Consider the following 26476-nt stretch of genomic DNA (forward strand, 5'->3'; position numbering starts at 1 on the left):
AGCGGGAGAGCGAGAAGCAGGCTCCTGGCTGAGCAAGGAGCCCGATGCAGGCCTCGATCCCAGGACCCTGAGATCATGATCTGAGCCGAAGGCAGACGCTTAAGGACTGAGCCACGCAGGCACCTCCTCCTTTTACGTTTTTAGGCTTTGCCAGAATCTTCTAGCTAGAGTAAGTTCACTTTCTAAAAACTGATTTTGCTAGTAGCCTTTGTAGGATGAAATGTCCTCATAAGTTTTGGAATTTTGGTTCGTAGGCTTAATTTTACTTGCTTCTTTTTTCTTTTACTTCCCTGTGTGTCTGTCTCTTTTCCTTTCTGTGAATATTTATTCTCCCTCTTATGTTTGGTTTAGGAGTTACCCCATTCTGCCCTCCAGGTTCTCAATCTACAGTTCGGATTTAAAATAATAGCTTAGAATTATTTCTCTATGGTAACTGTGATATGGTTTATCACATACTGTTTGCAAAGATATGCCATGTTCTTCCTTTGTCAGCACATGAAATAGAACCCCAGGAGAACTACTGAACTGTAGGGAGAGGTGGGAGCAGAAGAGGAGGGTGTTTTCAACCTTCTTTCATGAAGAGGTGAGAATAAACCTAATCCCTACCTTCAAGTACAGTTACACTGGCCAAGCCCTGGTCTCAAGTAGAGCACTTTAGTCCACTTGATACTATAGGTGCTAAACCTTGATGCTGTCATTTCCTAACTAGGAGCCCTGCAAGATGACAGGCTTATGATTCTTTCTCTTTTTATTCATGGAAATTTTCAACTTATATCTGAGATCAACTGTCATTTTGGTTTTCTCTTTTCATAACATATTCATTATTGCTACGTTTTTGGAATAGGAAGCAATCCCTTCATATACCAAAACTTAATTCGTGACCAATTTTTGTGCTTAAGTGTGTCCATGTCACAAAAATATTTTTACGGAGTTCAACTTTTAGTAATCTTGAGAAGTAATATGTAACATATAGAATAATGTACAGAGGATAAAACATTTATATTTCCCAATGGAATCTCCATAGGAGAGGGAGATAATACGTTTTCCTCAACTTCACTCAAGCAATAAAAATCCGTATCTAAAAGCCTACATTACATTAGTGCATTCCTAACTGTTGATTAAAAGTGAGTTTTTGTTGAGTTAACCATTTGCTAACATTGATACCATGATAATAAAAGAATTCCATCTTCTTCCAGAGGAAATCTCTCAAGGTTACTTGAATCAAGAACAACTTGTAAGTCATACATACGGATAAATGGCTTCTTTGACATTTCCGAAGATCTGTTTCCCAGTCATTATGATGGTCAACTGGGTTGTCAATTCTATCAGACAGCCTCCAGGATCACACTAGTTAGAAGCAAGAAAAAAAAGAAAAGTGAACGATGAAAGATGGACTTTTGCCAACAGAAGAAATCTCAGTCCTGAAGACTAGAATCTGAAGATTTTGATGGGAATGGATATTAAAGGGATATAAAGAGATATTTAGCTCAATAGTTTCAAGCAGGATCACTAACCAGTTACAGGATAGCTGCATTAGATTCAGATTGCTGGGTCTCATTCTTAGAAAATCCTGAATCTTTCTGTCAGGATCAAGGCCAGGAGTTGTTATTTTCTTCATGTGATTTGGATGCAAGGCAGGTATGGAAACCACTGATGTGGTCTAGCTCTATGACCCATGGGAGAGCCCTTCTTGCTCTACTTCTGGAATGCTATCAATTATCCTTTGCAGGACGCCTTCAGGAATACAGAACTCACTTATCCCATTTCATAGCTCATATTTTATTCCTAGATAATAGGCACAAAATAACTGCTTGCCCCAAAGGAACTGGAAAGTCTACCAGATGACAGGATTGTAAGATAATACTCTCTGTGTAGAGAGTCAGTGTCTTAGACTTCTCTTAAATCTTGATAAAATCTGAGTTAGTGCTGGGCACCCAACAAGTATTTAGTTAAAACTGAGTTCCTGAAGCCACAAGCCTCTCAAGAGAATTCTTACCTCTTCACTTCTCCATACATTAAACAAATATGTGTATTTTCCGGGATAGCCCACGAACTTCCCTTTAAAGAAAGCTACATAGAAGCAGGACGAGTAAAAATTCACAAACTGAAACAGGAACATTTTCAAGGTAAGACTGCTCTCATATTCCTGGTAAGTTCGAGGAATTTCTGTTAAGTAATAAAACACCAAGGTTAAATTATGCGCCTTCCTGTTTCTCCCTCAATTCTGTATTATCTGGGACAAGTCAGATTATTAGTCATATTATTCTGAGAGCCTGTTGAAATATGACCCACTCTTGTCCTAACAGACCAATATTAAGTAACTACAGATTTGTGCTTGGCTTTCTATTAGAGACTTTGTATTAATCTAATCATAGAGAAGACTAGGAAGCAGTTATTGTTATATTTAGATGGATAAAATACTTCACATGGAGTCACACAGTCAGAATACGGAATTCAACCCTCCTACACTGTTGGTGGGAATGCAAGCTGGTGCAACCACTCTGGAAAACAGTATGGAGTTTCCTCAAAAAGTTGAAAATAGAGCTACCCTAGACCCAGCAATTGCACTACTGGGTATTTACCCCAAAGATACAAATGTAGGGATCCGAAGAGGTACATGCACCCCGATGTTTATAGCAGCAATGTCCACAATAGCCAAACTGTAGAAACAGCCAAGATATCCATTGACCAATGAATGGATAAAGAAGATGTGGTGGGGGTGCCTGGGTGGCTCAGTCGGTTAAGCAGCTGCCTTCAGCTCAGGTCATGATCCTGCGGTCCTGGGATCGAGCCCCACGTCCAGTTCCCTGCTCAGTGGAGAGCCTGCTTCTCCCTCTCCCTCTGCCTGCCACTCTGCATACTTGTGCTCTCTATCTCTCTGTCAAATAAATAAATAAAAAATCTTAAAAAAAAAAGATGTGGTATATATATATATATATATATATATATATATACACATACACACAATGGAATATTATGCAGCCATCAAAGGGAATGAGATCTTGCCACTTGCAACAACGTGGATGGAACTGAAGGGTGTTATGCTGAGTGAAATAAGTCAATCAGAGAAAGACATGTATCATATGACCTCACTGATATGAGGAATTCTCAATCTCAGGAAACAAACTGAGGGTTGCTGGAGTGGGGGTGGGGTGGGAGGGATGGGGTGGCTGGGTGATAGACATTTAGGAGGGTATGTGCTATGGCGAGTGCTGTGAATTGTGCAAGACTGTTGAATCACAGATCTGTACCTCTGAAACAAATAATGCAATATATGTTAAGAAAAAAAAAAGAAGAAGATAGCAGGAGGGGAAGAATGAAGGGGGGAAACTGGAGGGGGAGACGAACCATGAGAGACGATGGACTCTGAAAAACAAACTGAGGGTTCTAGAGGGGAGGGGGGTGGGGGGATGGGTTAGCCTGGTGATGGGTATTAAAGAGGGCACGTTCTGCGTGGAGCGCTGGGTGTTATGCACAAACAATGAATTATGGAACACTACATCAAAACCTAATGATGTAAAGTATGGTAATTAACATAACAAAAAAATTTAAAGAGAAAAAAATAGAATATGGAATTCAAACCCATATCAGACTGGAGAGGCTTATGCTTACCCTGGTATACTTTATGATATCCTGTAAACATATCAGATCTCTCTCTCGTCTGTTGTCAATCAGGTTTAAACAAAGTAAAGGGCATCCTCAAGGGCAGAGGATGGTTTCCATAAATTGTTTTTTCCTCTCATGAATTAAATGGTTATATTAATTTTGAAAAGAATGTCATACAATTGGTGGCAGTAATGATACACTTTCTCTCTTTTATTTAAAATGCATGATCATGATCTAACATTTAGTGAATTCCAAAGATAAAAAATATTAGATTCCCTTCACATCAGAGAGAAGCATCAGCAGTTGTAAGAAAGTCAGGGAGCATGTCTTTCTGAGCTGATAATCTCCCAACAGCATGAGCTGATCTAGCTAAATTGGTGACAGCTTCAATGCTACTGAAATGGTAACACATATTATTCTAAAGACACAGAAAATTCCTCCATTTTAATGAAATTCAGCTGCATTCTTACAAAATCTCTAATGTGTATACAAGTGTCTCGCCGAAATTTGTGATTTTTTAGATGCTTTGTTTTTAAGTGCTATCTGCTAGATTTTATTAACCAAAAAAAAAAAAAAGCAGTAAAATTGAGCGAGAACTACAAATTTGAAAATAGAATTTAATAGAAGTTGCTTCCTAGTGCATACTCTGGAGCTCAATGATAATGTGCTCTTTCTGGTTACCGTTGGGCACAACGATGGTGTACTGACTTAGAGGGGGGACCTGAGCATGCAGAGGAGAGGCTGAGGCCTGGAGGGGTCTCTGATCTCACTTCCAACTTGCTGGGGGCAAGACCAGAAGCAACTGTGCTCCGCACTCCTCTCTCTGACTGAATCTCCCACTTAAACTGTGACCTCCTCACGGCTGTAGGAGAACTTTTATTTTTATTTATTTATTTTTTAAATTTTTATTTATTTTTATTTGACAGAGAGAGACACAGCGAGAGAGGGAACACAAGCAGGGGGAGTGGGAGAGGGAGAAGCAGGCTCCCCACCGAGCAGGGACCCCGATGTGGGGCTCGATCCCAGGACCCCGGGATCATGACCCGAGCCGAAGGCAGACGCTTAACGACTGAGCCACCCAGGCGCCCCTGTAGGAGAACTTTTAATAATTTAAAAGGAAAAGAGGGGCACCTGGGTGGGGCTCAGTTAAGTGTCTGACTTGACTGGCTCAGGTCCTGATATCAGGGTTGTGATCTCGCCAGCCCCCCGGCCCAGGCTCCATGCCCAGGATGCTTAAGATTCTCTCTCCCTCTCACTCGGCCCCTCCCCACCACAGCATGCACACATGCTCCTCTCTCTCTCAACATTAATTAATTTAAAAAAGGAAAATAATCCACAGTCTAAGACCTACGGCAACTGAAAAGAAAAGTACTACATTTTAAATTTACTCAGGAGGAGCTGATTGTTTTGTTTTTCCTGCAATCGTTTTCAAAATCAAATACCTTCCAAAAACCATACAAATGAAATAAAAATTATCTGTGTCTTGACAAAAGTCAGGATTTTACTTAAAATTCATCTAGCCCAATCAAGGGAAGATTAAGACAAGAATACTCTGAAAGACCTACAGCATCTTAATTCTTCCATTTAGTTCTTTTTCTTGCTTCCACCATAATGGACCTAAATGTGGCTATTAAGGGAATCTGACTACCAGCCTATGTGTCTACATAGAAAAAAACTGCTTAGCATGTGCCTTTAAAAATAAACTCCCCAAGGCATGGCCCAAAATGGATGTAGAGTGCTGGTAGAACATTTTTTCAGTGTCACACAGATGACCTAGCCAGCTTACCCATTTTTGTAATCCATGCAGATATCTTTTCATAAAAGAAATTCAAGATCAAGATGACGATAAAGTTCAAGCAGGATCCACTGAGTGACGTGGTTATCTGGGGAGTGAGGAAACTTTTGACATGCTTGAAGGATGCTTCACTTTCCATGAAGCTAGCAAATGTAGCAAACACTGACAGGCGGTACACAATCACAGCTACCATACACGCGATGACAAGGGCCATCTGGAAAAGGGAAACAAGGAATCTATCACCCTGGTCTCCGTATCTCTGCAATGCGCACACACCTGAAACATACGACTCTCTTCATCTCATTATGTTAAGGTTAGCCCCTCTCACTCGGGAAGCAGACCAAGCCAGTCTCTCTCACCATAGATGGCAGGAAAAGAACACTGGCAAGGCAAAAGGGTTGGAGAGAAGACAAGACATATGGTTGCAGTTGGGTGAATCTAAACCAGACAAGTAGCCATTGCCCATCCTTTAGGCCTGTCCTCTACCAAGCATTGGAAACTAGCCAGAAGGCCAAATCCTGCCTGTGGCCTTACTTGCTCTTGTATGCTTCTTGAGTTAAAGATGCCTTTTTGCTTTTTTTAAAGGTTATACGGAAAAACAAAGATGATCACATGCAGAGACTATTTGTGGCCCACAAAGCTTAAAATACACATGGCCGCTCCACAATGCAAACTCTGCCCTGGGTTGTAGTTAAACAGGTAGTGTGAAGACCATGTACTTTCCCAAGAAGAACACATTTAGAGATTCTATTTCATTTCCCCTCAGAATGTTGCCATTAGTGTTCTGATATGCCTGGTTGTTTAGATATTTGTATAGATTCTACATAAATTTTAAACACTTCCCATATTGCAAAAACCCAAAGATCTGGGGATGCATTAACCTCCATGACTGGAAAATCTGATTGTGAAAGTTGAGGGATTGAATCAGATGGAATGAGTACTAGAAATAAAAGAATAATTTTTCTGGGACCACACTCTAGATTATTTCTCAAGCAGTGCCCTGAATTGATTATTGCTATATTATTAATAAAGTATTATTTACTCTATCACTTCTCCTCAGTGACTGTTATATCATCTAAGAAAACACATTTAAAAGAGAAAAATCAATACATTTAACTAGAAATGTTAAAGATAAAATATTATGGGATAATATGAACTGTAAGGTTAAATTCTAGTCAATAGCTGCTAATTATTTATACTTCAACATGCTAAACTCTCAGAGGGTTAACACTGCTTCTTTTCCTTAAAATTCAAGGCCATCTGTGAGAGGACACACATTTGGAAAGTTGGAGGGCAGGAAATAAATTGTGGTGATGGAGGAATCTATTAACTAAAAGGCATGGAAAAACCTGACTCCCTCACAATGGGACACGCTAATTAAACTCTTCAAGTAGAAGAAGTACTTTCTTCTATTTATTTCAGGAAGAAAATAAATTCAAGAGTATATGCTTTTTTTGGCATTTTGTGTAGATATTTTAACTGGAGATAAAGATAAATTAATGATTTTTTTAAGGAAACAAAACCCAAATAGCCTGCAAACAAATTATCTGTCACACTGTTCTGGTTGCTGGGAGAGGGGGAGGGGCAGGCTCTAAGAGGAGGCACCAGTCTCTCCCCGAGCTCTTTCTCCAAGGTTCAATTATGGCACATCCATGTGGATCACACTTGATTTTACATAGGAGCTCTATTCAAAATAAAAAGCCAGGAGAGGGGGAGAAGGGGGGGAGGGACTCAAGAGCCATGGCAGATGAAACTGCTGAGCTAATCCTAAAATGATTGCACATCAAGAGATGAGAGCAGTTTTCCAAGAATGCTCACCCATAATGTCACCGTAGCTCCTGATAAAAAGTACCATGGAAGACGACTACATAGAGGCATGTAAGGTTCCATCTCCTGCAATTTTGAAGAAATCACAGCAAAATTCAAAATCTACCCTCAAAGTTGGGAAGCCAAGCAGTAGTCAAAACCATAAAACCCAGTTAAAGTAGAAACCTCCCCCAGAATCCACTACAGCTCAGGGGCAGCTACATTCTAGCAGTGGTTCCTTCCCTTCAAGGAGAGACCTTCAGGGCTCTTAAGTGAGATATTTCACACATGATATGAGACATAATGGATACACACTATATCCTCAGGATTGAAACAGAGTGGTATTCAGGGCCTGGTAGATGGGAAACAAAGTCAAAACCTGGGGGCTGCTGCTTAAGTGGACATGCTTTAATGATATTATAGTTTTCTTCTAATTGAACCGAATTGAACTGCATTGCTCTATGATTGCTATACATATCAAATAGGGCACCATCTTTCTATTTACAGTGTTCTGTGTGTTCTTCCACACAGTTCAAGGGACCAGACTTTTCTATCTTGATGTTTGTCTAAGTCAGTAATGGAAGATATTCATTCTATCAGCTGAAATTCTTAGCTATATCAGGAGGCAGTGAGATCTTACCCAAAAAAACTGTTATATAGTAAAAAATAGCTGTCAGCAGAAATCTAAATCATGTAATCCTATCCTTTAGATAGGGAGGATTTTTACACCTTGAGGATTTTTAGGGAAGTCTGAATGCAAACAGAACTTGACAGGCAGAATAGCTGTCCAAGAGTTTCTACTGAATGTGTGTGTATGTGTACACATGTGTGTCCAATATGTATGTGTTTGTGTATGCATATTTGTGCACGTGTGTATGTGTCCACCCATACATGTATGTGTTTCCCAATACAGACTCAGATGTGAGGGCTCTGGTCATACTGACCCACTGAAGAAGCACTGCAAGTAAGTCAAAAACCTTGATTTCAAAACCATTCAAGCGGACAATTCACAGTGAATCGATCCATACTGTTTTTCAGCTGGTTTCAAATGTAAACGTTCAGCACATTTTGTTTTTATGGCAATGATTTTAGGCTTGCTTTTAGTTTCCTTTTTATATCATGAAATATGAATAGATACACATCATGTCATTATCATGACAATGTCTCTTTTAATATATTTTCTTTTTTTTTTTTAAAGATTTTATTTATTTATTCATGAGAGACAGAGGAGGAGAGAGAGAGAGAGAGAGAGAAGCAGAGGGAGAAGCAGGCTCCCAAGGAGCAGGGAGCCCGATGTGAGACTCAATCCCAGGACCCTGGGATCATGACCTGAGCCGAAGGCAGACGCTTAACCATCTGAGCCACCCAGGCGCCCTTTTAATATATTTTCTTAATGTCATACAGCTACTCAAGTTGTTAATGTATTTTCTGAGGCGTTTTTCCCCTTTGCCAATTAACTGAATTTTTGGTAATGTCTCACTAAAAGTTAATGTTTAGTGAATACATAAATGTCTGAACTGTGAAAATAATTTTGAGTATTATGCCACAAGAATAGTGCCCTGAACAGAGTGGGAAATTCTGCTGAAGAGACTGTGTTAGAGGCATACTCTCTTCTCCCTTTAACAGCATCAGGCCACACAGTGATTATGGATGATGAAAGGTACGGATGCTAAGAATATGCAGTCAACAGTCTGGTTTTTGAAGGCAAAGTACCTTGCATTTTTCACATAAAAAAAAAAAAAAGAGGTACCAAGAAGTCAAATTACAAAGTACCAACATACAGGTGATTTGCCAGTGAAGGAACCCCAAATCTAGACTTTGCCATCCAGACAGAAGTGCAATGATCTTCCCAATATAATAAATTAAAAGGGACTAGGTGAATAAAATTAGGTCTAATAAAACAATCCCTCATAAGCTCGCTATCTTAATACAATACTATTTTAATTTTGGTATATTAACATAGTATCACTTCCATGTGCATATATATTTATATACTAAGTCCACTGCATACACATTATTTTCCATTTTCCTTTTATTTGATTTATTAGAAAACTAGGTTATGTCACGACATGAGGCCTCGTATTTGCTTCAAAATCATCTCGTGGCAGGGAGGAGCAATTGTAAATGAAACAAGACTATCCATGAATTAGTATTCTTTGAAGCTGGGTGATGGGTCCAACCTGGGGTTCATTATACTTTTCTATCTACTTTTTTTTTCTAAAGATTTTATTTATTTATTTGATAGAGAGGAGAGACAGCGAGAGAGGGAACACAAGCAGAGGGAGAAGCAGGCTCCCCACTGAGCAGGGAGCCCGAAGCGGGGCTCGATCCCAGGACCGCAGGATCATGACCTAAGCAGAAGGCAGCTGCTCTGCTTTAGACCTGAACCACCTGGACGCCCTCTACTTTATTTGTATATGTTAGAGATATGTGTGATAAACAAGGAAAGATGTTTATAAGATTTATATGTTGGAAAATAATTTTAAAGGCAAATTAAAATATACACTATTATTTGTGCGGCGACCTACAGTGGTGACTCCATTGAGACATGCTGCCTGTCAGTGCCCTGACCTACCTTAGTCACTGCATTCATCTTCCTGTGTTTACACATTGCTTCAAATTCCGGTCTCAGCTGGAGCTGTTGTTGCTCCTCTTCGAAATCCACCAGGTCCCACTCATATTCCATTCTGGCCTGTCGCTGTTTCCAAAACTCCAAAAACAATGTGACTGTAGACAAAGAAATGTGTAAAAACAACTGTAATCAAGGGATGGAGAAATAAAGCCCATAACAAAATAATCTGGGGCTTTTTTTTAACTCGACTTTAAAAAACCATGTTGGCTGAATGATGGTTCTTCTGTCCACTACTATGTTGGCTTAAGAGCAGGTAATAACATTGAAATAACACATATATAAAAACTCCAGTTAATTTCATAGCAGTCCATGTAAGAAAAAAACATTTCAAGCACGTTACTGTCTCTTGATTCAGACAGTCTGAAGTAATATTTAAACTTAACTTTTTACTAAAACCTAGATTTTGCTTGCATGTTTTTTTTTTTTTTAGCAAAATCATTCAAGCGATCATACCAGTTTTCGGGCTTAGGTAAATTTAAGGAAAACATGAGAGCCACTCCCATAGCAATCTCTGTCTGTCTCTCTGTCTCTGTCTGCCTCTGTCTCTCTTTCTCTTTCTTTCTTTATATATATATATACATATAATTTTTAATAAACTTTCAATTGCATCATAACATATTCACAGAAAAGTACATAAAACACAACTGTACAATTTAAAGAATTTTCACAAAATGAACATTCTCGTGTAATCAGCATCAATATCAAAAAATAGAACATGACCAAAACCCCCAGAAACACTCCCTTATGACTCTTCTAAGATGTAAGTGTAACTAGTATCCTAGCTTCTAATATCATAGGATATTTTCACCTGTCTTTGAACTTTTCATAAATGGTGACCTACCAGAGGTAGTTTTGTGTTAGGTTTTGTTTTGGTTCAACTTTTCTTGTAAACTGAATCCATATTGCTGTGTGTAGCAAAAGTTCATTTATTTTCATTGCTGTATAGTATTCCATTGTTTATGTAAATCACAATTTTGCTTATTCTCAGGTTCATGGGTGTTTCAGCTATTGCCAGGTTTTTTGCTATTACAAATAGTGTTGCTGTGAATGTTCTTGTACATATCTACTGGTGGGCATATGAATGCCTTTCTCTTGCGTATAGATCTAAGAATGGAATACTAACACAATCAATATTAACTTACAATTTTATCACCTGTGATTCTAATTTTAATGTTTCATCTGACTCATTCCCTGCCTACTTTTATTTTCTTTAATTTTTAAAGTTTTTTTTAGTTTTTAATTTTTTTTTAAGTAGGATCCATACCCAGCATGGAGCCCAACACAGGACTGGAACCCACAACCTTGAGATCAAGACCCAAGCTGAGATCAAGAATCAGACCCTTAACTGACTAAGCTACCCAGGTGCCCCTTTTCCTCCTTTAAAAAATTTTTATTTTATTGTAAGAACAGTTAAGTGGCTTTCTACCATCTTAAATTTTAAGTCGACAATACATTATTGTTGGCTATAGGCACAAAGTTATACAGCAGCTCTCTAGAGCTTATCTTACTTAACTGAGACTATGTGCCCATTGATTAGTTACTCCCCTTTTCCCTCACCTCCACTAACCCCCAATAATCTCCATTCCAGTCTCTGATTCTATAAATGTGATTATGTTAGATACTTCCTATAAATGGGATAAGGAAGGATTTCCCTGTCTGTAACTGGCATATTTCACTGATCATAATGTCTTCAAGGTTCATCCATATTGTCACATATTGCAGAATTTCCTTCTTTTCAAGGGTGAATATCAAATGTATATACCAAGAGTATGTGGTGTATGTATACACCACAATATCTTTATCTATTCATCTGTCAATGTGGACATTTAGGTAGTTTCCACCTCTCACTTATTGTGGATAGTGCTTCATTGAACATAGGAGTTCCAACATCTCTTCAAGATCCTGATTTCAATTATCTGGAGGAAATACTCAGAAGTGGTATTGCTGGATCATATAGTAGTTCTACTTTTAGTTTTCTGAGAAATTTCCATACTGTTTTCCAGCTGCACCATTTAGCATTCCCACTAACAATGTACAAAAATTTATTATAATTCTCCACACCCTCACCAGCTCTTGTCTTTTGTTGTTTTGGTAATAGCCATCCTGACAGGTGTGAGATGACATCTCATTGTGGCTTTGATTTGCATTTCCCTGGTAACTACTGACACTAAGCATTTCTTCATATACCTATTGGCCATTTGTATATATTCTTTGGAGAATGTCTATTTGAGTCCTTTGTCCATTTTAAAATCAGGTTATTAGGGTTTTTTCACTATTTTTTCAAAGACTTTATTTATTTATTTGAGAGAGAGAAAGAGAAAGACAGAGCGAGCATGAGTGGGGAGGGGCAGAGGGAGAGGGAGAAAGAATTTGAAACAGGCTCCAAACTAAGCACAGAGCCTGACACAGGGCTTGATTCCACGACTGCAAGATCATGACCTGAGCTGAAACGGAGTCAGATGCCTAACCAACTGTGCCACCCAGGTGTCCTGGGTTTTTTCACTATTGAGTTTCAGGAGTTCCTTAAGTATTTTGGAGATTCACCTCTTATCAGAGATATGATTTGCAAATATTTTCTGCCATTACATGGGTTGTCTTTTCACTCTGCCATTTTCTATGCTGCACAGAAACTTTTAACTTGATGCAGTCCAACTTGTTCTTGGTTTCTGTTACCTGGGCTTTGGTGTTATGGCCAGGAAGTAATTGCCAAGATCAATGTCATGAAGTTTCTCCTTAAATTTTCTTCGAGGACTTTTATATAGTTTCAGGTCTTACATTTAAGATTTTATCCAATTTTGAAGTGATTTTTGTGTATAGTGTAAGATAAAGATTCAATTTCATTATTTTGCATGTAGATATCCAATTTATCCACACCATTTGTTGAAGAGACTATCCCTTCCCCATTTTGTATTCTTGGAACTCTTATAGAAGATTAGTTAACCATATATGTATGGGTTTATTTCTGAACTTCATTCTGTTCTACTGGTCTGTATATCTGTTTTTATGCCAGTGCCATATTGTTTTGATTACTGTAGCTTTGCAATTTTGAAATCAAGAAGTGTGATGTCTACAGCTTTGTTCTTTCTCAAGACTGACCTGGCTACTTCAAGACTCTTGTGATTCCACATGAACTTTTTTCAGTTGTTTTTCCCATTTCTGTTAAAAAATGCCATTGGGATTTTGGTAGAGATCATATTGAATATTTAGATTACTTTGGGTAGTATGGAAACATTAATAATATTAAGTCTTCCAATCCGTGAGCATGAGATGGCTTATTATAGTATTCCTCCAAATATTTAGAAGTATAGGTATTGTTTGCTTTGCATGGTTACAGTATGCATGTTCCAGTTTCCACGAGTTAGTTACATAACACAAGTCCCCCAGCATGACTCAAAGTTCTGGTACTGCAGTAAATTAATTGCGAATTGTTGCATAAAGTACAAATTTTGCTGTTAGTTCTTCAAACCACAAATCACTATATAAATAGCAGATGGGTATCATGATTAGTGACCAATCACATCACTTTAAATGCTGCTGGTGTTTGAACCACTACAAATCTGTTATCCATTAATGCACAGACAGCAAAGCATTCATTTGTGTTTTCTCCTTGTCTTCCATGTGACATTTTACAAAAATGGATATCAACAGATAGAACTGATCAACAAGGACGAAAGTATAACAAGGAATGAAAAGTGATTAACAAATAAAACATAAGTGGAGTTATAGAAGAAATAGAGGACTCTGAGAATATTGACATTGCTGCCATTTGAGAGACTACACATAAAGCCAGAGAAATCTAGCAAAGGCAATCTTACTGACATAAATGAAGAAAGCAGTTGTGAGGAAGAGGATGATGTCCCACAGGAAGTGATGTTGGGAAAACTTTCAGCTTAAAGGGACTCTCAGTGATGGTTCATTACAATGAACGCACAGAGGATAAGCTAATGCTCACATCAGATTGTTCTATCCTTGGGATACCTTTCCCACCCTTTTTCCCTATCAAAATCCTATTTTTTAAAAAAATCCAAAACAAATTCCCTATCTTCCATAGTTATCTCAATTCCTCTAGTCAAGAAATAATTCCTTCCTCCTCTGTACTTCCTCAGCACTTAAAATTTAATGAGAGCATGTATTGGATTCTGGCCGAATTAGATTGTGACCTTCTTAAGAACAGGTTATATTTCATTCATTTATTTTTTCACTTTTTAATTTAATACTGACTGAGACAGATGGCTTTTACTCATTTATTCATTTCTTTACTCATGTATTCAGTAGATACATTATTACTAGGAGAACAAAGTTTTAAGAGCATAGTATAATTAAGCAGTGTTTTAGTATTCCAATATTTCCCTGAAGGAGATCTACGTGCATACTTAGAAGCTGCTTCCTAAAGTTTTGGCTTCTTTAGTCAGGCTGCATCTAGGTGCTGATTGAGATCTTCCCCCTTTGGGACACTGATGGCTCTTGGCATACTCCCAAATACTGAGAAGGCAGTGAAGATAATCACAGAGTTTAGAGAGACGACCAAGAGTTCAGACTGGATTGATCAAAAAGATTCATCTCCTATACCAGATCACATGGTCAGGACTGGGAGAGGTAGTTGTTTTATCTAATGCACAGAAACCAACACAGAGAGACAAAGCAAATGAAGAAACACAGGAATATGTTCCAAACAACAACAACAAAACAAAAAGAAAAAGAAAATAAACCTCAGTAAAGGACCTTAATGAAATGAAGATAAATAATTTACCTGATAGGGAGTTCAAAATAATGATCATAAAAGATGCTTACCAAGGTCAGAAGAACAATGTGTGAACAAAGTGAGAATCTGAACGGAGACAAAATATAAAAAAGTAATAAACACAAATCAGAGAGCTGAAGAATGCAATACTGTACTTAAAAATTTCAATAGAGTGATTCCACAGAAGATTAGATCAAGTGAAGCAAGGATCAGCAAACCTGAAGACAAAGCAGTGGAATTCAATCAGAGGAGCAAAAAGAAAAAAGAGTGAAATCAGCTTAAGGGACTTATGAGGCAATATCAAGCTGACCAACATTTATATTACAGGCTCCCAAAAGGAGAAGAGAGTAAGAAAGGAGCAGAAAACTTACTCAAAGATATAATGGTTGAAAACATCCCTAACATGGTGGGGTGGGGGGGATATATCAAATCCTGGAAGCCAAAAGCATTCCAAATGAGTTCACAATGCAGAGTACTAACCACTATATGATCACGGCCCCAAATGAGTTCAAAAAGACCCACACTAAGACACACTATAATTAAATTCTCAAAAGTTAAAGGCAAAGAAAGAATCTTACAACAACAAGAGAAAAACAACTTGTTATGTACAAGGGAACCATCATAAGACTATCAGCAGATTTTTCAGCAGAAACTTTGCAGGCCAGGAAGAAGTGACATGATATTGTCAAAGTGCTGAAAGACAAAAACTGCCAACCAAGAATATTCTAACTGGCAAGCTCTTCTTCAGAACTGAAGAGGAGATAAAGAGTTTTCCAGACAAGCAAAAGCTAAAGGAGTTCATCACCACCAAGATGGCCTGGCCTTATAAGAAATGTTAAAGGGACTTCTTTGATATGAAATAAAAGAATGCTAATTAGTAACATGAAAACATATGGAGCGCCTGGATGGCTCAGTTGTTAAGCGTCTGCCTTCGGCTCAGGTCATAATCCCAGGGTCCTGGGATCGAGTCCCACATCGGGCTCCCTGCTCAGCGGGAAGCCTGCTTCTCCCTCTCCCACTCTCCCTGCTTGTATTCCCCCTCTTACTGTCTCTCTCTCTGTTAAAAAATAAATAAAAAAATCTTTAAAAACAAAAACAAAAAACATATGAAAATATAAATCTCACTAGTAAAGATAAATATATAGTTATATATAGTTAAATTCAGAATACTTTAATGTGATGGGAATGGGTAAGTCATTTATAAAACTAGTATGAAGGTTAAAAGACAAAAAGTAGTAAAAATAACTATACAACAACTGGTTAATGAATAAACAAGATAAAAAATGTGAATTGTGACATCAAAAGCATAAAAAAGGAGAGGAAAGTAAAAATACCAAACTTTAGCATGCATTCGAAGTTAATCTCTTAGCTCACCATAGACTATTACTAACTATAAGTTGTTTTATATAAGCTTTGTGGTATTCACAAAGCAAGAACCTATAATGGATACCTAGAAGATAAAAAGAAAGGAATATGAGCATACCATTAGAGAAAATTATCATAGCCCAAAGCAGGAGGGCAAGACAGGAAGGAACAAAGTAATTATAAAACATCCAGAAAAAATTAACAAAATGGCAAACGTAAGTCCACACCTACCAATTATTACTTTAATGTAAATAAACTAAATTCTCCAGTCAAAAGTCTTGGAGTGGCTGAATGAGTAAAAAACAAGACCCAACTATATGTGAACTGCAAGAGACTCACTACAGCTTTAAGGACATACATATTGAAAGGGAAGGGATGAAAAAAAGATACTCCGTACAAATGGAAACCAAAAGAAAGCAAGGTTAGTTATACTTATATCAGACAAAATAGATTTTAGACAAAGGCTATAATAAGAGGCAAAGAAAATCATTATATAGTGATAAGGACTAGTATTGTTCCTTTAACCTAGAATGTGTTAAGGACTCAAATTTGGCCACGATCCTCAAAAAGCAAAGGTAAACCAATTCACTACTAGAGTAAACTTTTCCCAAAGAACGGATGGTAGCACCTCTTCACAATACTTCAAGGGTCTGTGTGATCCAATTATGGCTGCTTCTCTGTGATGAAATAGAAGGTTGTAGTGGGTGCACAATCTCTCGCATTGGAAACAATTGTAAACTATTGTATTTGCTGTAATTGGTGCACCTCTCATGCACTGTTGATTACGAGTAATGATAGAGGAAGGACTTGGCAGCCGTATGATAAAGATATAGCTGGACTTAGCAAAGTTGGGGTAATTAGAGGATTGTTAGTAAGAATTCTCTGTCCCCTGTTCTTTAAATCTAGGCTGCTCTCTTCACATAGCATTTAGCTCTGCATTTAGCTCTGCTAAATCCCTCTGCTTCACACCCATATCCCCACGTTTTGGTGTCTTTTTGCCTGGATTAAGCTACCCTTGTTCTCTTGCCCAGTTTTTTAAATGTACATATTGTTGAAAACTTTTTTCTTTTTTTTTTAAAGATTTTATTTATTTGAGAGAGAGAGAATGAGAGAGAGCATGAGAGGGAAGAGGGTCAGAGGGAGAAGCAGACCCCCTGCTGAGCAGGGAGCCCGATGTGGGACTCGATCCTGGGATTCCAGGATCATGACCTGAGCCGAAGGCAGTTGCTGAACCAACTGAGCCACCCAGGCGCCCGAAGACTTTTTTTTTCAAGTTGGAAAGAAAAAAGTCTATTTTTTCCCAGAGTCCCCTGAAATTTGGGACATGTTTTAGAAGGCTTTAGGCTTCCTCCTGCTGAGTTACTCTTACATAAAATATTTTCCTCACTGATGGCAAGAACAACTTCATGACACCTCTATTTCTCATGTAAAATGAAAAAGATGAAATACTGGGACATTTCCAAAATTAAAGGGAATTCTACTACACATGGAAGATTTTTAACAAATGGAACTGGAAGCTGGAACCAGAATTATACACAGGAAATTTAGATTCAAACATGGATTTGTTAGCCCTCAACAGTTGTTGATTCTTGTTCAACTTTGTGCCCATGATTCAATATCATCCAGCCAACACATATTTATGTGTATTCTTTCCTGCATTAAGTATTTATTGAGCTGGTTTTTTTACCATAGAGCTAGAGGACAGTGTGAGCTGAATACATACAAAGTTTCAAAAATGATATTATCTCTCAGAGAAATAAAGAGATGATTAATAAAGACCTTTTTGGACCAAGGACCAAGGACTACAGACCACCGATGTAGACTCCATCAGTGTACTGATGTTAAGCTAGCAAAGACACAAAGGTCCAAAGTCACCTTTGGTGTATAAGGTATGCCATCTGTGTATGTTATATATATGTTATATAGATGGGCCATGTAACACATAACCTGGAGAAAGTTGTTTTTTTATGTGACTATTTACTCACCCCAAATTCCCATGAATATTGCAAAGAACACTGTTGACTCGTTATCAAATAAATGGGAGATCTGTAAAAACAGCAATAACATCACAAAGGCTACTTAGTGTATCAAATGCGATACAAAAAGAGAGAAATTCCAAGTCTTTTCATCGTTCCGCAATCCATACATACCTTTGAAGCCAAACACGTGGTATTTAGTCTCCAATAATCACACACTTGATCACAGAGTGGACACATGATAATTTGACCTCCAATTGTAGGGTCACAGATCTCAGTGCTGCAGAGGGGAACAGCAAAGTTATTTTCAGGGTGATGTGTTTTCAGGTGACAGAACCACTGTTTACATAGCTTCTCACATATGGTGGAGGGGTAATAAAGCAGCAGTTTCTGTAGTTGATCAAGTCATGTTTTGAGAAACAGAGTATTTAGAGCTGATCATTAAAAACAGATTTTCCATAAAGCACCAGGTGAGGGGCAGCTGTTACGTTTTTTTTTTCCTCTCAAAAATATCAATTATCTGCCTGCCATCAGGAAACATTCTGAAAACATGCCAGGGAAATAATAACAACAGTCTCAGTTAGTGTAACAGCAAGATGTTCTCTCTGTTTGGGCAATTCAGTTGCACTCACCTGCTTGAGTTACCATCCATTGATAATAAGCCGTAAATGAAACAAGCTAAGCCAACTATAGCTGCAAAGGACAGCATTTCAGTGTAAAATCCAAGAAAGACAAAATACATGGCAATTTTTTCTCCAAAATAATTCCTGTGAAAGAAGGTAGAAATAAGATCAAAGGTTAGAAGAATGATACCAACCAGAGAGTTTTGGTTTTATATTCAGATAAGACCTATATTCCTGGCTCCTTTGCTTTCTAGCCCTGCGATTTTGGTAAAGTTACTAAACTCTCCTCACTTTGGTTTCCACAACACAAAATACAGGATGATGCTTATCCACAGAACTGGTATAATGGAGATAGCACATAGAAGTCAGAAATGAACTGAGTATAAGTTAAGTTTTAATTCTGAACTAATAAGGTAATTTGAAAAGCTTCTCCGAAGGGGTACGTGCACCCTGATGTTTATAGCAGCAATGTCCACAATAGCCAAACTGTGGAAAGAGCCAAGATGTCCATCAACAGATGAATGGATAAAGAAGATGTGGTATATATATACAATAGAATATTATGCAGCCATCAAAAGGAATGAGATATTGCCATTTGCAACAACGTGGATGGAACTGGAGGGTGTTATGCTGAGTGAAATAAGTCAATCAGAGAAAGACACGTATCATATGACCTCACTGATATGAGGAATTCTTAATCTCAGGAAACAAACTGAGGGTTGCTGGAGTGGGGGGTGGTGGGACGGATGGGGTGGCTGGGTGATAGACATTGGGGAGGGTATGTGCTATGGTGAGTGCTGTGAATTGTGCAAGACTGTTGAATCACAGATCTGTACCTCTGAAACAAATAATGCAATATATGTTAAGAAAAGCTTCTAAGTTTTAAGGAGAGTTTAAATGTATTGAAATAAACTGCAGAACATCCTGCAATGTAACTTCCAGCAATTAAGATCAAATCACATTCACAATGTGAATGAAGTTTGGCTTTATTTCTCTTTCTAATATAAAGAAGGTACCCTGACCACATTAGACAAGGTTCTATGTATAAGCTTCCATCTTCCTGCAATTTTGGATCTCTGATGGATGTTTACAGGGTTGTGAGATGGGTAGCAAACCAAGGAATTAAAAATGACCACATAATAAGAGTTCTGTAAAATATGCAGTTCGGTTCTTGCTTTACAAAAAGTTAAAAAGTTACAGCATTACGTGTCCTAAGTGTTTAAGTCTTACTACCAAGGTTTTTTTCTTGTTTCTGTTTTTGTTTTTCAGATCAAGTCCCCCTTAAGGAATCTGAGAATATAGTTTTCTCTGTCTCAAAAACCTCATTTTTTTAAACCAGATTAATCCTCCTTATTCATATAGAGTTCTGCTTATCAAATCTGTGAAACCTTTCCACAGTTTCCAAGGCAGATAGATGTGATCCCTTCTGGGTTCTGATAGCATGCTATATCACCATCTATTACATCACTTAATATTAACTTAATTTCCATACATGCTCAAAAATACAACTCTGAACATAAGGGTATAAACTTAATTTCACAATATTTACATATTTTCTTGTATTCACTACTAATTTTATTGAGCCTCATATTCTTCAGTACTCAAATGTCCTAATCTTTTCTAATTAAAATAGGCATCTCACTGCTTATACCATCTTTCATTCTTTTCACTGATTATAAACATTTTTGCACTGTTGTTTTCTCTTGTTCCGTTCCTCAAATCACTATAAACTTGAAATTAAATTATAACTCCATCACAGTCCCTTGTTAATTTGCCACTCCCAAATTCCTTAGGCTCACGCTTAGGGTAAGTGAATTCGTTTTTTTCTTTTCTTTTCTTTTTTGCTGAAAAATACAGCAATTACTTCAATACTGCATAATATCAAAATCTTTTTTTTTTAAGATTTTGTTTATGTACTTGAGCAAGAGAGAGAGCACGAGCCAGGGGAGGGGCAGAGGGAGAAGGAGAAGCAGACTACCCACTGAACACAGAGCCCAACACATGACTGGATCCCAGGACCCTGAGATCATGACCTGAGCTGAAGGCAGATGCTTAACTGACTGAGCTACCCAGGCACCCCACAACATCAAAATATTTTTAAAAGGATAAAAATATTTGATTTTATGGAGTTTACTATTCATCATATCTATTTCCACTTGATGTTTTAAAAATTACAAAACCATGGGCGCCTGGTTGGTTCAGTTGGTTAAGCGACTGCCTTCAGCTCAGGTCATGATCCTGGAGTCCCGGGATCAAGTCCCACATCGGGCTTCCTGCTCAGCAAGGAGTCTGCTTCTCCCTCTGACGCTCTTCCCTCTCATGCTTTCTATCTCTCATTCTCTCTCTCTCTCAAATAAATAAAATCTTAAAAAAAAATTACAAAACCAATCATTTTTTGAAGTGAAGATATTAATATTACTGCTATAGATTTAACCTAAAAATTCTTTGGGAATTCAAAAAGAAACCAGATATTTCAATAACCTTAATTTTAAAGAAATACCTTTTCCTCCCTTTTAAATTTCAAGAATCTTACTCCTTGAGAATTAAAAAAAAAGTCTTCAAGAACTCCAGATCTTTAATTAGTATTAAAAAATTCTTTAAAAGAGAAATTCTCAGATGAGCATTTATTATATATGGAATCATAGAAATTATTTTACTAAACTTTCAATTTGGGAAGCTTAACAATCACAGATTAACAACTAAACCATCTCTTGCAAATGTAAAATGCAAATGACATATCTCAGATTTGTATTATGGCAAAAATGTACACAGTATTGAAATAACATTTAAGATGTTAAATTATCTCATTATTCATAACAAAGAAAATGAGACAACTTTAATAATATGAGATACTCTATAAAGACCCAAATATAAAGAGAATCTTTCTTTTGAGTATTGATTTTTACAAAAATGAGCCTTATATGCATACCTACGGCATTTCTTAATCTGCCCATTTTACTTACTAGACTTTGAACCCATCTGTGGCCCCATAGCATCTAAACAGCACATTGACAGGTAAGAGACATTCATTAATATTGTTTGTGAGACCTGATGAGAAGGCATTGGTCTAATTTTGTATTTCCAAGACTTAGTCTGAGCCACAGCAAATAATCAAAAGAATGATGATATAATTGAGCTGAGTATGGGCTTGAGGAATGAGTAAAATGCAAACATTTAATTAAAAGGGGTTCATTTTTAGCGTGAATTTATGGCATCTGAGACACTGAGCTGTTACATTTAATAGCATTTGAATAACACCATTATATTCAATATAAATGTTTATTCTAAGCTATTTACTATATAGGCATATATTAAGTATTAAACCACTCAGAATAGGTGATATCAAAAGAAAAATAGAGAGAGCTCTTAAATTGGAAAGAAAAAATAAGATCAGAGGGCATATAACACTGAAGACTGATAAACCAATGATGGCAACCTCAGTATTCCTTTTTCTTTAAAAATAAAATCTAATATGACAAAATGATCGGTACCCAAAAGACAGCAAAACTATTTACAAATGTTTGAACATGAAACTGAAGTTTGGTGTAGAGGTAACATGAACTATGTGAAATCTCAGAAATCAGACTCCTAAATTCTAAATCTCTTTCTAGCCATCCCAAGGCATCCTGTCTTCCTTTTTTTTTTTTTTGAAATTTTCCATATCGAATCATCCACTAAATGAAATAAATTTTGTTATAAAAATCTTTTTCTAATCCATAGTTGCCTCTCTTTCCTATTACCAATATCTTGCATGTGACCGTCAATATCTATTCCTGAAAATTTTTAATAGCCTCCTTGCTTCCCTGACCTCAGTCTTGCATCCATCCCTCAACTATCTTCCTTATTTCCAATGAGGTGATGGTTCTAAAGCAAAAACTGAACCATGTCCTTTTCCTGCTTCAAAAGGTTTTTATCCCTTCTTTTAGCAGTGTTCGGCATGATGTTGCTGATAAACATTCAAGTCTCGCCTTCTTCTACTCCTACATGACGAACTAAATGCCCAGTGTTCTTCCTCAGCCCAGTGCTCTACACTACGTTTTCCTGCCTGAGACATTCTTACCTAACTTGTTTACTTTGGAACTTACTACTTATCTTTCAAGACACAGCTCAAGAATAAGTGCTGTGAAACTTTCCCTGAGCTTGTCACAAAAGTAGGTGCTTTTTCATCCGTGCTCTGTTCTTTCGGGAGTATCGCTCTGTTATAATTATTATGCATTTGGGTGTCTTCCTGTGAATATATTCATAACCATCAAAACCATGTATCTGATTACCTACTCTCTTTTTAAGGATGTTTTTTATTTTTATCATCTTGCTATCAAGTGCTACCAAGTCTCTAAAACTTTTCCTAAAACCATAAAATCAACAAGGAAAAGAAATAGAAGCACACTCAATACAGGCTTTCAGCATCATGACAGAGAATACCATGATCTTCAAATTAACTATAAGAAAAAAACCCAGTTCCAAGAGAGGACCTGCCACCTGTTGTCACAAATCTGAGGTACCAGAGAGCAAGGAAGAAGATGCTTAAGAAGTTCCAGTAAAAAAAAAAAATGTAAAGCAGGGTACAGACATTAAACAAATACAGACAAAATAACCGCCAGGGGGAGAGAAAGATGTAATTAAATGTCATAATACTGAACACATTTTGGGATAGGGTAATTCATAGCACTGGCCAAAAGGCAGGGATCTGAAAATAAGCAGGACTGGAAGCCTCAGAGAAGCAACACTTGCAGGGGAAGAGTCAGATGTAAATGGTGGTACTCCTTAAAGGTGTGGCAGGAAAGAGAAAGAAGAAAATAAGAGGGATCCTGTAGATCCTAGACAATAACCACACACCATCACCCATAAAAGAAACTACATGGAATAGTAAAGGGCTAGATGCTTGAAACACTGTGAGTTAGAATCAAATAGACAAAAGCAGACCATATCTATACAAAACTATATTAGAAAAACCAACGATGTGGGGCACCTGGGTGGCTCAGTCAGTTAAGCGGCTGCCTTCAGCTCAGGTCATGATCCCAGGGTCCTGGGATTAAGCCCCGCATTGGGGTCCCTGCTTGGCAGAGAGCCTGCTTCTCCCTCTCCCTCTGTCTGCCACTCTGCCTACTTATGCTCTCTCTCTATCTCTGTTAAATAAACAAATAAAAATCTTAAAAAAAAAAGAAAAAGAAAAACCAATGATATTAAACAAATAATTTCAGCTAATGAATATTCTCCCAAAGAACATAATAAATAGTGGAATAAAGCACTACAAACTGAATTAAATTTTCTCAAATAAATAATTGAAAACATAAGAAAATACCAGAAATATATAAACAATAAGTGTGGGAATTGGAATAAATAAAACAAGGGGTGAAAGAACTCCATAAAGAGAGGAAAAAGAAAAATTGCAAAAGGTTGTATCAGAATTGATGCTGAAATTATGAGGTATTCAAAAGGGAGAATAAAGGGACAATTAAGTGAAAATCTATAAAAGACAGTAAGAAAAACAGGAAACCTATCAGAAAAATGAAAATGACATGGAGAAGTAAAAAGAGTCTCAGAGAAATTGTTTGATATAAAGGCAGACAAAAAAAGACCAATATACATATAAGTGGAGTCCAAAGAAAACAAAAACACTGGAAAAAAGCTGATATTTTAAAACTATAATCCAAGAACACTTTCCAGAAGAAAAAAAAAAAAAAAAAAACAGAAGCTATGCATTGAAAGGATCCAGTAGGAACCAGGAAAAACTGACTTAGAGCAATCACCTCCAAAACATAATGTGTTAAAACAATCAGATTTTAAAACAAACGAGCAAGCAAACAAAACTCTTGGAGCTTCCTAGCAAAATGAGAAAGTAATGTTCAAGGACAAAATAATTTTCTACTCATGAGGACACACTGGAGGCATTTCCACAAGGCAAGGACACCCACTATCTCTACTACTATTTAATATTGTTCCGGAATTACTAGCCAATGCAACTGAACAAAAGAAAATAACTGAAGACCTAAGAATTGGTAAAGAAAAAAGTAAACTATTTCTATTTAAAAATGATAGGGTGGGACACCTGGGTGGCACAGTCAGTTAAGTAACCAACTCTTGGTTTCAGCTCAGGTCGTCATCTCAGGGTCATGAGATCAAGCCTCACATCAGGCTCCTTGCTCAGTGTGGAGTCTGCTTGTGTTTCTCTCTCCCTCTGCCCCTTCTACTCATGCATGTGCTCTCTCTCTCTCTCTCTCAAATAAATAAATAAATCTTTTTTTAAAATAATAAATAAATAAATAAGACATGGTAATATACCTAGATAACCTTAAAGAATCAATGAAAAAACTAATTCAGTGAAGAATTCATCAAGGTGTCAGAATATAAAATTAAGATGCAAAAATCAATAGCATTCAGTATATAAATAAAAACAAGTTAGAAGATAGATTATGAGAATAAATAATTTATAATAGCAACAAAAAATATAAAATACCTAGCATTAAACCTAAGAAATTTGCCTAACCTATACAAAGAAAAATCTACAAGACTCCTGAAAAACACAAAAGTAGGCTTGAACAAAGACATATCTTTTCCTTGACATGCCTTCTCCTTGATTAGGATGACTGAATTATCATCAAACTATCAGGTCTATCTGAGTTAATTTGTAAATTTAATGTGATCCCCATATAAATACCAACATTCTGTTTTTTAGTAAAGAGCTAGCCAAGTTGATACTAAAGTTTATATGGAAGAATAAATATGTAGAATGTACAAGGAAACACTGAGAGTAAAACCTATGATGAAGTATTAGCCCAACCAGATTTTAAAACATACTACATAGTACTACATGGTAAAACATACTGTAGCAAAGGTGCTATAATGAAAACAGCCTGGTACTGATACATGAGAAGCTAGTTAGATCAAAGGAATAAAACAGAACATCTAGAAAGAAACTCCATTGCATTAAGAAATCTAGTTTAAGATAAAGGTATTACCACAAATCACTGAGACATCAATAAACTTCTTAATAAATGGTATTGGGACAAGGAGATAAAAGTAGATCCACTCCTCACATGATATGTAAGAAAAATTCTAAATGGATCAGGAATCTAAACACAAAAAATGAAACTATGCAAGTAAAAGAAAATGTAGGAGAATTCCTCTATAATTTGTGTGTACAAAAAAGGTATTGTCTGGGCTCCTGGATGGCTCAGTCGTTTCATGTCTACCTTCGGCTCAGGTCATGATCCCAGGGTCCTGGGATCGAGCCCCACATCAGGCTCCCTGCTCAGCAGGGAGTCTGCTTCTCCCTCTGACCCTCACCTCACTTGTGCTCTCTCTCTCTCTCTCAAATAAATAAATAAAATCTTAAAAAACAAAGCATTGTCACTAAAAATCCAAAAGCAATAAAAATTTTGATAAAGTTGACTTCATACAAAATAAGAAAATACTTCTACATAGCAAAAACCAAACAAACAAATAAAAACAAAACCCATAAACAAAGTCAAAATGCAAATGACAAACTTAGAGAAAATATTAGGAATACGTATTATAGATAAAGGGTTATAAAACCTCAGTATATAAAAAACTTAAAAACACTAAAAAAGAAGGCAAAAATTCTAAAGAAAAATGGACAAAAGGTATGAATATTCAATTCATTAAAAAGCTACAAAAATGTCCCTTACCATATGAAAAGATGTTCAATTTCTTGCATATTAAGGGAAATACAAATTAAAACTACACTAAAATACCATTTCTCACCCATCAGCTAGCAAGAATTAGAAAACTTGACAGTGCACTCTGCACTCTCATACATTGTTCGTGGGAATTCCATATAGTCCAATCCCACTGAGAGGGAATTTGGCAATTTTTTAAATTTTATTTATCTGTTTGTTTGTTTGTTTTTAAAATTATGTTAGTCACCATATAGTACTGCATTGCACGGAGCACTGGGTGTTACACGCAAAC

The 26476-nt window shown here is 37.0% G+C and overlaps 1 protein-coding gene across 1 annotated transcript in view; it reads right to left on the bottom strand.

Moving 5' to 3' along the window:
* The window catches only part of ANO5 (anoctamin 5), a 102279-nt gene that overhangs the window by 15343 nt on the left and 60460 nt on the right, over positions 1-26476 (bottom strand). The window contains exons 10-17 of the mRNA XM_088017433.1: positions 18554-18688; positions 18096-18201; positions 17931-17991; positions 9783-9934; positions 7220-7294; positions 5393-5615; positions 1997-2166; positions 1250-1347 (exon numbers count right to left, since the gene is read on the bottom strand). Coding sequence (XP_087873559.1) covers positions 1250-1347; positions 1997-2166; positions 5393-5615; positions 7220-7294; positions 9783-9934; positions 17931-17991; positions 18096-18201; positions 18554-18688 — 1020 coding nt within the window. The remainder of the gene's footprint in view (positions 1-1249; positions 1348-1996; positions 2167-5392; positions 5616-7219; positions 7295-9782; positions 9935-17930; positions 17992-18095; positions 18202-18553; positions 18689-26476) is intronic.

The sequence above is a fragment of the Eumetopias jubatus genome, unplaced genomic scaffold (assembly GCF_037043125.1).
Source record: "Eumetopias jubatus isolate StellerSeaLion01/CBP00866 unplaced genomic scaffold, mEumJub1_p1.0 scaffold_13, whole genome shotgun sequence".
Taxonomy (NCBI): Eukaryota; Metazoa; Chordata; class Mammalia; order Carnivora; family Otariidae; genus Eumetopias; species Eumetopias jubatus.